Here is a 12,379-nt window from a genome sequence, read left to right on the forward strand (position 1 = left end):
ACAGGTGATTGAGATTACAACGCACATGTGGACATTATCTCCAACAGAAGCAAACCAGTCACTCCTGAAGTGCCTCAAGCTGCTGCCACTACAATAACCGCCAACAGCATTTCTGTTTTTTTTATTTTCTGAATTATCATTTTTATGACTGGTCTATTATAACTTAATAGGTTATTAAATTGTCTGCACTGCTGTGGAGAGACTCATAATAATCCTCATGGATCTCTGGACAGTCATGAAAAGGAGAAGTCTATCAGATTTGTTTCACAGACCAAGTAGATTGATCAGACTTTTGATGATCCCCCTGAGCTCACTACCGCCTCAGAATATTGTTCTGACAATTTGCACTTTGCAAAATAAAGACAAGTATATCTTTTTTGCAGCCACTGACATGGGCAGCTTATGTCATCATGCAGAGAGACATGGAGCTTTATTGGCATGTGGAACATGGCTCTTCACTCAGAGCAGCTCTGTGAAGAGGGTGGAATGAGTACTTGGACTAAAATACCTTTTCTGTTACGCTCCAAGCAAATTGCTTGTTGCCTATCTGTATGCAAACTTTAGAAGTTTGTTCACTTGCGAGTTAAGCAGAGGCAGACCTGTGGATGTGCAGTAGAAATCATCTAAGTTCTCACCAGTAGGTCCTGTGCTTCCCATCCAATCCCCTCTCTTGCATTCAGCACTAAGAGACCCTTTAAAGAGGTTTGTTACTTCAGTTTATAAACTGTGTAGTTCAAACTACAGAACTCTGAAAAAGTGCTAAACCACACCCAAAGGTTAGTCATTCATTTAGTCATTTTTACATTGAGTTCATAGGCAGTTCTCCCAGCTGTCTGAACATTTTTTTCCCCCTTTTGTCAGTTTTTTTCCAGTGACCATTTGGAAATAAATGACTCCGTTTTTATATATATATATGGAGCTGCTTATCTCTGTCCCATGAATCATTTAGGCAGAAAACTTCAAAGATAAATTATTGTTCAGATCAACAAAATAATTTGTGCAAATTCTTCAAAAAAGAAAGAAAAATGCTTGAGATAACAAAGTTTGCAAACACACAATATTATCTTAGCTCCGTGAATGTGATTTCCACAGAGCAGTTAGCTGAAGCATTTGCATGCAACAGACGATAAACAGAGGAAATATGTATATTTTAGGTCCTGTGTAAAGAGTGTATGTGCTTTTTAATTTCTTAAAGAAAGGAAATGCTCATTGAAAATATAAAATTTCAGAAACATTAAAAAACTAATTGCTTTCAAAGATCACAAAAACATCTTGTTGCTTACAAAGAACAAACACACGAGACATGGAAACTTTTGGGAGGTATTGTGCATGTTATATATTTTTTTATATCCAAGCTATTTTAGCAGTCTGGTTCCTTTCAACAGTCATAACCTAAACAAATGTAGCATGAATACTTCAGTTAATAGTTTGACTCCTTGTAAGTCTGCCCCTACCTTGAGTTTATTTAAAACAAGGTTAAAAACCTTCTTATTTGAAGTTATCTATTCTTATATTTTTAATCCCACTCATTTACTATATTCAAAATTTTAATGTTTACTTTGTTTATTTTTTATCTGCTTGCTCTTTTATTATTATTATTATTATTATTATTATTATTATTATTATTATTATTTATTATTATTATTATTATTATTATTATTACTGTCTTCTTACTGTATGTAGTCCTTAATTTTCTTGTACAAGCACTTTGAATTGTTTTTGGCTGAAAGGTGCTATAAAAATAAAGTTGCTTTGCCTTCAAAAAGTTATGATTTTCACAAATTAAAACAAGGCTTAACAAATTATTTAGTATGTTGGCTCTTTACTCAAATTATTATTATAATACTATATATATATATATATATATATATATATATATATATATATATATATATATATATATATATTATATATATATATATATATATATATATATATATATTCGCAAGTGGACGTATGAGTGTCATGTCGGGTGATAAAAACATATTTAAATGACTCTATTAAAAGGCAGAAGCAGCCGCTACTCAGTGCGGCTCCAAGCCACCAGCAGCTCAAAATTTTGAATCGGCACTAAACTCCACTTCCTCGTTTTGCTGCTGCTTATATAGCGCTCTAAAAATAGCGCACCAACCACACCACCGAGGGCTGCGCCAGATCCGACAGCATTGGTCCGGATCTGGTTATAGGCGGGCCGTGCGCTCCGCACACCGATTGGTTCGCGTTCAAAACGTAATGTAATCACATGGGGGGAGTTCGTCTGTAATTTTGAATCGGGGGGGGAAGTTTACTGTGCGCTGACAGACTTTTGAGTGAGTTCAGTGTGGAGCGCTCCTCGGTGCGTCACACGCTCAGAGAGCCAGCAGTGAAGTGCGCGTCTGTCCCAGGCTGTCATACATGCACATACAGCAGAGAGCCCAGCTTCTTTCCACATACAGCATTCTTCTTCTTCTTTTTCACACGCTTCACTTCGCTTCTTGTTTCGGCTGAGACTCGGAGAGGAAATGGATGTCATTCCGATGTGCAGCATCTTCCAGGAGCTCCAGATTGTGCACGACACGGGATACTTTTCTGCTTTACCGTCGCTGGAGGAGTACTGGCAGCAGGTAAGGAGACAACACAACCCGCGGCTCATGCGTAACTGCTCAACAAGGAGCGCAGGGAATGTGCGTAATTAGATTTGTGGAAAGCGTGTTTTGCGGTGACAGCTGCCTGTCTCTGTTAAAAGTAGGCGGTTTTAGGGCAGCCATGCAAGTTCCCTTAGAGGCGCTGCACTTTAACTGAGCAAATTAAAAGAAAAAGCTATTTTCTTTTATAGGTTTATGTGGCTGTAAAAAAAAAAAGAAAAAGAAAAGAATGACAAAACTTTTCAAACCGTCATATTCACTGTTTAGTGCAACGTTTTGGAAACGATTTGCACGTCTGCTGTGTTTTTGTTCTGTTCCCTCCATGCTTTATGTTCCCCTGCTGCGGTTTTGGTCATGCAAATATTCATGTAGACAATTTTGACTCATCGGCATGCAACATAATGAAAACACGCCGTGCTGCAGATAAAAACGGCTGAATGGCGAGCCGTGAGTCTTTGCGCGTATCTCCTCCTCCTGTTACGCCTCTTTCCTTCTCTGGCTTTCTGTCTCTTTCTCTCTCTCTATCTCACCCGCACGCGTACACTCACAGCACTCACACACATTCTGGCAAACACACATAAGAGTGACAGGTTGAATGACAGCGGAGACTGTTTTTGCTCCAGTGTGGCTCGACCAAGCGGACCCTGGATGACAGAGCAGCCGTTGGAGTTTCAGGCTGGGAAAAGTCTCGTCTTGTTCACGTTGGGACATGACATGATTTAGCTTTGCTCTTCTTTTTCCAGACCCTTTGCACGCTCCTCGTTCCAAGTCGCCCCCTCTCAGGCATTTGAAGCGCTTGGGATTTGCCCGGTGCTGCTGACAGGAACAGGGGCGCATCCAGAAAGTTTTGTAACGGGCACCACTGGTAATCTTTAGCTGCGAAATTTAAATCAAATAAAAAAGAAAATACACAATCCTTCTTTAGAACAACATAATCTCCATTTAGTTAATATTTTGTGTATATTCGTAAAATCAGAAAATCAACATTCTTCTTTTTAAGGCAAAATGTGCTGCTTACAAATAAAAAACTGTAAGTACTCTAAATGTTGAGGTAAATATGTGATCCTGGTGTCCTTTGAGGGTGGAGCCATGAGTGAGTGACAAGTGATAGACATTAAAAAATGGTAAAATGAAGGACTAAAGAAGAAAACATATTAATATACACTAGCAATTGGCCAGTTTTGATTAAGTTTCTTTCCTTGTTGAAAAAATTCATAAAATTGTACAATTTACATTTTAAAAGTATATTAACGAACACAATCACCTCAGTAAACACCAGAATAAAGTTAGAAATATATGTTTGATTCCATAAAATATAAAATCAAAACAAAATCAATGAAATGAATGAATGATATAAATTCATTGATTCACCCCAAATCAATTCATTGATTTCATATGTTCATTGATCATGGCTTTTGAAACTACCACTTCTATCAGCAATATTTGTATTGTGTAGTCTTTTGGAGGTTATCAGAATTGGTCATTACAGGAAATTTGAATCAGCCAGGAAAACTCCCATTAGTGCGTCCCCTAGACACCCAGAGACCAGTGAATTTCCATCATTAGCCCTGGCTGTCCTTTATATTCCCTTGGTGGCGCCATTTGTATTCAGTTCATTTGTTTCCCTTTCTAATTTACTCCAGCTATGTTTGCCATTTCAACCTAGTTTATTCTTTATAGATGCATATTTGTAGCTTATGCTGATTTGAAACAAGACAAACATAAATGCACTCTTCTCAGTTGATTTTCCTAACAGATACCAAGTTCAGATTTTTGAAAATGCAAAAAGTGTATCAAATATCATGATAGTAATTGATACTTAAATTGTTGAGAGATCTTATTTTTGATGCAATCGATCAATATGAAAAAGAGTGAATGAAAGATTCTTCATTATTTGGATTTTTGATAACTGATGAGAGCAGATCAAGAAGAACAGACAGTTCCCATGTCTGTCTCTCTCTCATTGTTTCTAATTGCTATAATTAATTTTCTATGAAATTCTAACCAAGTTCTCAGTTTGCTTGGACTGAGTCACGATTGTCCCGTCCAAGTATGAGATGGAGTCATTTCATTGAGTTCCACTGCAGAAATGTTTGACTGAAACCGGAATGTGCCCCATCACTAGAAACTGCCTGTAAGCAGATGTCACTTCTGGCCTGTGCTCGCGAGCTGCATAGGGTTAAGGAAGTGCTCGCTCACTTCCTTTTTGCAAAAAAAAGAGCCTACAATCCAGAGCGGCTCTTGCAGTATTCATGCCAGGCTCTTTATGGACCACCACGAACCAGACCTCCCTCCTCGCAGTCCCCTGTGTGCTATGTTATTTCTAGCGATGCCTCCAAATGCATTATTAAATCCACATTATGCTAAATAATTGATGGATTTAAAAGATCTACAAGCACTTCTCTAACTCAACGAGGGGGCGGCTCTGTAGCATATGTAAATTTCATGACCAACCTCAGCATGCACCTACACACACACACACACACATCTTTGCGTGCTCTCGACGTCGTGCATGCGTTTACGGGCAAGAGCACCTTGTTCTTGCATGCTCTCAGGACGATACGTGGTGCTTGTAATCCTCCTTGATACAGCCTCAGAGGGCACCCTGAGAGTGCACTTCTGCATAGGACATTGTGTCTTGTCTCATTCCTGCAAGCAGAGAGGAAGTGTAACCTGTAGCGTTGCCACAGCACATTTCTTCCTCCTGCTGCTGCTAAGAGAGAAAAAGCACAACACAGGAGGACACCAGAGTTTCCTGTAAAAATAAACATACTTTTTGGTCGCTTTAGGGGTTTTCCAGCTCAGTAGAGGTATTCCACTACAAGCCTTTAGGCTCTTTGCACCAGCAAACTCATGGCTATCTTTTCCTCTCTCCACACAGACATGCCTGGAGCTGGAAAGGTACCTCCAGAGTGAACCCTATGTCTCGGCCACTGACCTCAAGTTTGATAACCAGGAGGACCTGTGGAGCAAGCTCATGCTCGCCTGCGGGGACAAGTCAAATGAGGCGGATCCAAAGAGCAGCCACATCAAGGAGGAGGTGGACAGTCATGACATCCAGCCTCTTGACGTCGGCGGTTTCAACTCCGACGCCAGCAGTGAGGCCTCGGACAGCTCGGAGGAGCTCTCCCCGACCCTTGACTTCTCCTCTGGCTCTTTGACTGACATGCTGGGTGACAGCGGGGAAGATTTGGGCTCTGCCATCATCAGCACGCCGCCCTCATCTCCTGAGCTCAGCAAGGAAGGCTCCGTGGCCCAGGTGTGGACTGGGATACAGACAGTGCTAAACTCACCGGGAAAAATAAGGACTGGGGGCACAGAGAGGTCAGTGGAGAGGTCAGGGATGACCAGCGGAGAAACGTCGCCTGACGGGAGGAGGCGGGTGCACAGGTGCCACTTCAACGGATGCAGGAAGGTGTACACCAAGAGCTCGCACCTCAAAGCACACCAGCGCACACACACAGGTAAATACACTCAACAATGACACCATTGAAGACAGAATTCTTGCTCAAATACTCCCACATAGTTTGAATAGTTTTTCAGAAGGAATGCCCTCAACTGTGACCTAATTCACACAGTGAAACGTGACTTGGTGCAGAAGGGAGGGGAGAGACACCAGGGGGAGGGATGTACTTTTGTGACCAAGCGGGACCCAGAGGATGTGGATCCTGAAAACAAATCAACAGTTCTCAGATTTCACCATGGGAAAAACTTGGTTGTATGCATTCAATTTAAAAAGAAAGACACAGAGAGATAGCGTTTAATTATGGGAAGCTGACATTTGCAGTGTTTTGTAGGGGGTTCAGATGTTAGCGGTTTCCCTCATCACCTCTGACCTCTGCCAGGCTGTTTACAGCTGTGCCGCCTATTAGCAAAGGAAGTCACATTCCGATCATCTCTCTCCAACCACACTGGGTTTATGTTTTAGAGCCCTCATAGCCTTTAGAAAAGGACTCTTTTTTTTTCTTTTTTCTTCGAACAGCTCCCCTCTATTACATAAGCCTTCCACTCAAGCAGCTCTGTGCAGCTGCATACCACAGATCCCGAGTCTTACAAGGTTGTTTTTCTCCTCAGCTTACAGTAGTCAGCCCAGTCCACTTAGGGATCATACTTTCCCAGAAATCAGCATTTTATCAGCTCATTTTCAGTAAATATTGGCTCACATTTCAGATGTTTTCACTTACAAATACTGAACCATGAACATGCAATTATTATTTTTTCATGATACTGTCGAGAGTTATGCAAGAACTTTTGAACTCATTGACACGGAACGTCTTTTGTGAATGTTTGTATTTGACCTGAATTTGACTTTTATTTTTTAGGTGAGAAGCCCTACAGGTGTTCATGGGAGGGCTGTGACTGGCGCTTTGCACGAAGTGATGAGCTAACCCGACACTTCAGGAAGCACACTGGAGCAAAGCCATTTAAATGCAATCACTGCGACAGGTGAGATCTTGTTTTTCATCATTCGTGAATGCATTTCACCTTTAAAACACTACCGTGAATCAAAAACTCTTTGTCTTCAACATAGAGAACGAGAAGTTGCTTGTAATAACAGGGTTCTAAGAAGTGGAGTAAATGAAGACTGAATGGAGGTCAAGTTCAAGGAGTTGCCTGAAAACAGACAAAGGATTGGAAATAGTTGAAATCATTAGTTAGCCGGATCCCAAATCTTGCTTTTGCATTCTGTGCAGTTCAACAAATGTTTTTCTTTACAGAACCCATTCATTTGGATTAACAGAAAAGGAAGTTACATTTAAGGCTACTGTACTTTAAAAGCAAAATATGCATTTCTAAAGTTTAGACTTTAGATGACACTGCTCTTTATAACCGGAATCGACAAACTAATTTGACAATTTGAAATTGTTGCTCATTAGTTTTGGAAATATTTGTCATTTTTAAAGTGAATATCTCAACATATTTTTTTACTTTTCTCTCTGCTAGGTGTTTCTCCCGTTCGGACCACCTGGCGCTGCACATGAAGAGGCACATCTAAGATGGCCTCCGTGTTGAGAGCTCTGAGGGATGAGTCTGGTTGATTGTCCCGACCCGTTGGGAATCAGCAAGGCCGGTGTATCCGGGGAGCATTAACAGGGACACCGCTGTGTTCCAGTCAGTGGAAAGACATGAAGCAACACAGGCTATTATTTGCACCATACTTTGTGCCTCCAACACCTCGCTGTGGTGATTGCTCTTAAAAGGCTTTTACAGAGGAGCAGGGGGTGAAAAGAGAAGATGGGAAAGATCTTGGCTGGAGTTGATGGAAAGAGACTCTTCTGTATGGTGTTAAATGCTTTTTTTGGGGGGGTTTCTGTTTTTCCAGGAAGATTGTGGGACTTCAGGAGTGGGGGTGCTATTCCTCCACAGACAGTGTGTTTGGCTGTACACATGGGACTCTGAGTGCCTGTGACTGGATGCCTGTGCTGGCTTTATGGAGTGGCTGGAGCTTGCGAGTGAATGACATGAAAGGGGCGATGTTATACAACCACGGTTTTCTTGTTGGGGAGGGAAGGGAGGAAAAGGGGCGAGAGGATGACCTGATGTAAGAATGAATGCAAGCAAAGAATTCTGTCTGTGTTGGTCTGTTCGCTAAGGCAGGGAGTGAGGGGTTGTTTGCTGGAGTCGATTCCTTTTGTTTTTCTTGGTTCCTTTGTCCAAAGGACGACCCCTTTCTGCCTGGAGGTGGAATTACAGCTCCCTGTCTGAACTTGGGAGGTTGTTTTGTTTAGTGCAGCTATTAAATGTGCAATGTATTATGTGGCCTGTCTCACAACATACACGTTATAAAGCTCATTTTGTTGTCCATTGTGTAGGCCTTGTATCCAAAAAAACAAAAACAAACAAAAAACTATTGTACACTAACACTTATGACCATAACAGCAGCCTTTGCATGGGATCTGGGGACGTGTTGCTCACTTGTGTGCATAGAGGACAACAAAATTCCATTCAAGTGCAGCTACTTTCATGTTAGTCGGTATCATATTATTGTAAAAAAACATAAGGCGGTCTTGTTTTTTTTTTAGTTTTAACAATTGGGGATACCACTATTGCTTAGCAACTGTCTTGGTTGAGGGTTTTTATTTTGTTCCTTTTTCTTCACGTTTGCTTTTCTCTTTTGTTCTGTCTGTAAATGCACTGTTGACCTTACTGATGCCTTATGTAAGTGGCCTTGTCCTGTTAAAAAGATCACTCCCTCACACATACACGCACCAAACGGCCATTGCTAATGCAATAGTGCGTTTGTTTCTGAATAGCTTTACAAAGGCTCTTATCCATACACTTGCACCTTTCTTTTGACTCCTCCAAACCTTTGAACAGTAAAAAGAAAATCTATAAAAAAATACTATAATATCAGCTTCACAATAACTGCCGCTTTTCCATATCTGTCATTTCTTTTCCTTGAATACATCAGAACAAATCATATTCTAAATGATTCCAATTTGAGACAGAGTTGTGGAGCCTTTGGGAGAAAAAAAGTCACCTTTATAGTGGTTTACTACTATGTAGTATAAGACGATGTGGATGCACTGCAGATAAACTGTAAGCTGCTGTTAAAGGTACAGAGCCTTGGAAACATGTTCTCGTGAGATGTGCATTTGGTCACATAAGCAGTGAGGGGATGGCATTTACAGCAAACACATCAGGGCCGTTTGTAATAGTCGATGTGTTCTCTGGTATAATAGATGTGGTATGAGATGATGACAGCAGTCTTAATCACGAGTCTGTTATTATGTATGTTTTGTCTCGCTTTGCTCTCAACGTGAGTCAGTATTTTTCCTCAGTCCCAGTCCAAACAACCCTTAATCTGACTAAACGGTACCAAGACCAGTCTAACCAGTTCAGCTCTGCTGTGCTTCAGGTCAACGGGTTTCTGTCTCTGAAGTGGGGACTGAGACCAAGTTCACTTGCTCATTCAGACCTAAGTTAAAGGCATTTGTTGAGGTCATTTCATCCCCATTTGCCAACTGAAACAAAATTCCTCCTGGATTATGAACACACAAAACAAAGGTGTTAAAAATTAACGTCATTTGTTTGTATCTTCATATCAGTTGGCATCACAGGTAGCCTTGTGATAACCTTTATGCAGGTTAACCTGTTGTAGATTAATAAAAAATCAGTTGCTTCTTTTTTTACACTGAGAAATGTCAAAAGATGCGATTATGTGTTTGTCGTTAAAAAGGCCATTTTGTAAGAAAGCATATATTTTAACGGGTGTGGGACCAAAAGCAAGCGCAGTGAGTCATTTCTAAATAAACCCGATAAAAGGCTGAAGAATTACTGTAAAATAGATGCACTCCATTTTTGTTTTCATTTGTTTGTGTAACTTTTTTGTCATGGGAGAAAAATTAAGTAAGATTGAGTAATGCACATTATCAGATGGCATCAATAGCGCCTACACTTGTGGCCTGTCATTTTTCAAGAGGAAAAAAAAAACAACTTTATAGATGTGAATTGTTCTGGACACTTGAATTGTCATCATCTTGCATTCTGGTGCCCGTATAATTTTAATGAAATTGTTATTTACCTGTAATTTCTTTCTCTCAACTTTTCAAAGACTTGCAAATATACCCTGTCTTTAGCTAGGATTTAAAAAAATATTGGATAATATGAGGCTCTATTTTTGTTTGTTTTATGGCATAACAAGATTTTTTTTTCATTTGAAATTGTTTTGTAAAATAGTTTCTGTATGAATGTATTTTTTATTGAAAAATGGATAAAAGACTTTATTGGTTCTACGTGCGTCTGTCTTTTTTTTTCTCCTCTGCTCCTTTCATCACATGGGAATAACATGTTTATGGCTTATCCCATAGTTTCCATAGGTGGAGTTATTTTTTTCTGCCTCCCTTTACACAGAGAGGTTAATGTCAGGGTCCTCTGCAGAACTGGAGAAACTGGTAGTGGTTGAGTCACAAGTGTTTTAAAGGCTCTTTCCTGGCAAATGTGGATACTTATTTTCAAACCAGCTTGATGTTAACTTTAACAAAGCATGCTTTTCTTTCTGTCTGATGAAGTAGCTGGAGATCCAATATTGACTTGTGGAATTTCATGAAAAAATACTGGTAAAATGAAAGTACACTGAAATGCAGCCTTTTAAGACATAATCCGGGATAAGAAAAACTACTGTGGGGATGCTACACTGAAAACATTTTTCCTTTACTTTTATAAATATTAAAACATCCACTATATCATACAGCAAAGATTTGTTTTCCTTTGGTGTTTTAAAGTTCATTTAGAAGAACCAAATAGCCAACAGTCCAAAGAGATTTTATCTAACCTACTAAACCTTACCGACCCAACATGGACTGCAATGCAAAAGAAAAGTGTCTTTCTGCTTGAACTTGATCACATTTACTGTATTTTACTGTATTCCCTAGTTTTGACAAAGTCTAAAGTGTATGTGTTTTAGCAATAGCTATATTCTAATTGCTCCTCCACAAAGACCCAATTTGAGTTAAGAAATGTTTAGCTTCTGTCGTTTAATCTGACAGAAAATGAAATAAACTGGACAAAGATGTATAAATGGTGACGAGGGGAGAATTTTATGTAATGAGTTGTTCCAAGGAGAAAAACTGGTGTGAAGTTTATAACAATTCATTGGGCCCAAAGTGTGATGTGACACTCCACAGGGCTGATGCTGTCAAAGATTTATCTTTTTTCAATATAATACTCAGAATAGTCTTGTTTTTTCCACAAAAAAGTAAAACCATTGCCAATTATCTGAGTAAACTTCTAATGAGCTTAATGGGCAAAAGAAAGAAGAGGTTATAAAAGGGGTTCCTGAAAGTACCAAGACTGTATTGATACATGTAAACAAAGAAAAACAGTAGGCTGTTTATTCTTCCAGATATATTATTTATCAAGATGATGCACTGATGTTTCTATCCCAAATTTAACATTGAACAAGAATACGAGCTGTGTGTAGGAATCCACGTTGTGAGGACAATCTGTTCCTCCTGTTACAGCCAAGAGTACAGAACTTTCATCAAACTCTCCAAGAAATTCATGCAAATGAAGTTGTGCCACAAACAAATCGCTGATAAGAGCTCTGTGCACTACAGAGACAAATAGCCTCTTCATCTCCAATTGCAGGCATAAACTGCCTAAGCTTAAACAGTCTCTACCGAGCCCACTGTGCGCCATGCCCCAGAGCGCATGAATAATTGAAGTGCTCTCCAGAGACTTTCTTTCTTTTTCTCTATGTATTTATCGATATTTACACAAGAATAAAACCAGTGATATAGTACCCCAAAAAAGAAAAGAAAAGTGTTTGCACTATGTGTAAGTGAAATAAAATGGCCCCCAATTCGGTAATGATGACGACTTAATATTTTGGGAAGTGGCCAAAACATTTGTGTGCCCTTAGTTATCTGGTATGCAAAACACAGACATTTGTATCAATTAAAAATTCATGACTGTGACATATTTAAATTGACCTTATTTCCTTCCTCCAGAGGTATTACACTTCCCACTGTGCACAATTAGAGACAGCCATGGTGTGTTAATTTGGTCAGTGTAGCAGAGAAAGTGAATCAGTTTCATTAAAGGGAACCCGAGCATTAGTCCTTTAAATACTAAGATAGCCTGATGTCACAATCACACCAACACTATGTGCTACTGCGATAAACCAAACTGCTACTTTATTAAGGACATGGAAAAAAGTATGATTTATATATTTTTTACTTTCATCAAAAAATATGACTGTGCTTTTTATTTATTAATTATTTTTTCTCTTTCCCAGGGGAATAGTTACTGAT

The 12,379-nt window shown here is 39.6% G+C and overlaps 1 protein-coding gene across 1 annotated transcript; it reads left to right on the forward strand.

Moving 5' to 3' along the window:
- Window positions 1–2,273: 2,273 nt before the first annotated feature.
- Window positions 2,274–10,360, forward strand: LOC129353121 (Krueppel-like factor 6). The gene is made up of 4 exons (XM_055022340.1): window positions 2,274–2,603; window positions 5,506–6,088; window positions 6,947–7,070; window positions 7,569–10,360. Exons 1-4 carry the CDS (start codon window positions 2,502–2,504, stop codon window positions 7,618–7,620), a joined length of 861 nt encoding a protein of 286 aa, XP_054878315.1. The 5' UTR covers window positions 2,274–2,501; the 3' UTR covers window positions 7,621–10,360.
- Window positions 10,361–12,379: the final 2,019 nt, after the last annotated feature.

This window comes from Poeciliopsis prolifica, unplaced genomic scaffold, assembly GCF_027474105.1.
Source record: "Poeciliopsis prolifica strain line A6 unplaced genomic scaffold, Auburn_PproV2 SCAFFOLD084, whole genome shotgun sequence".
Taxonomy (NCBI): domain Eukaryota; kingdom Metazoa; phylum Chordata; class Actinopteri; order Cyprinodontiformes; family Poeciliidae; genus Poeciliopsis; species Poeciliopsis prolifica.

Excerpts from the sequence above, each read along its gene's own strand:
- LOC129353121 (XM_055022340.1), top strand. The coding sequence starts at position 2,502 with ATGGATGTCATTCCGATGTGCAGCATCTTCCAGGAGCTCCAGATTGTG. Across the intron at positions 2,604-5,505 it reads TGGAGGAGTACTGGCAGCAG|ACATGCCTGGAGCTGGAAAG; the intron begins GTAAGGAGACAA and ends CTCTCCACACAG. Across the intron at positions 7,071-7,568 it reads AAATGCAATCACTGCGACAG|GTGTTTCTCCCGTTCGGACC; the intron begins GTGAGATCTTGT and ends TCTCTCTGCTAG.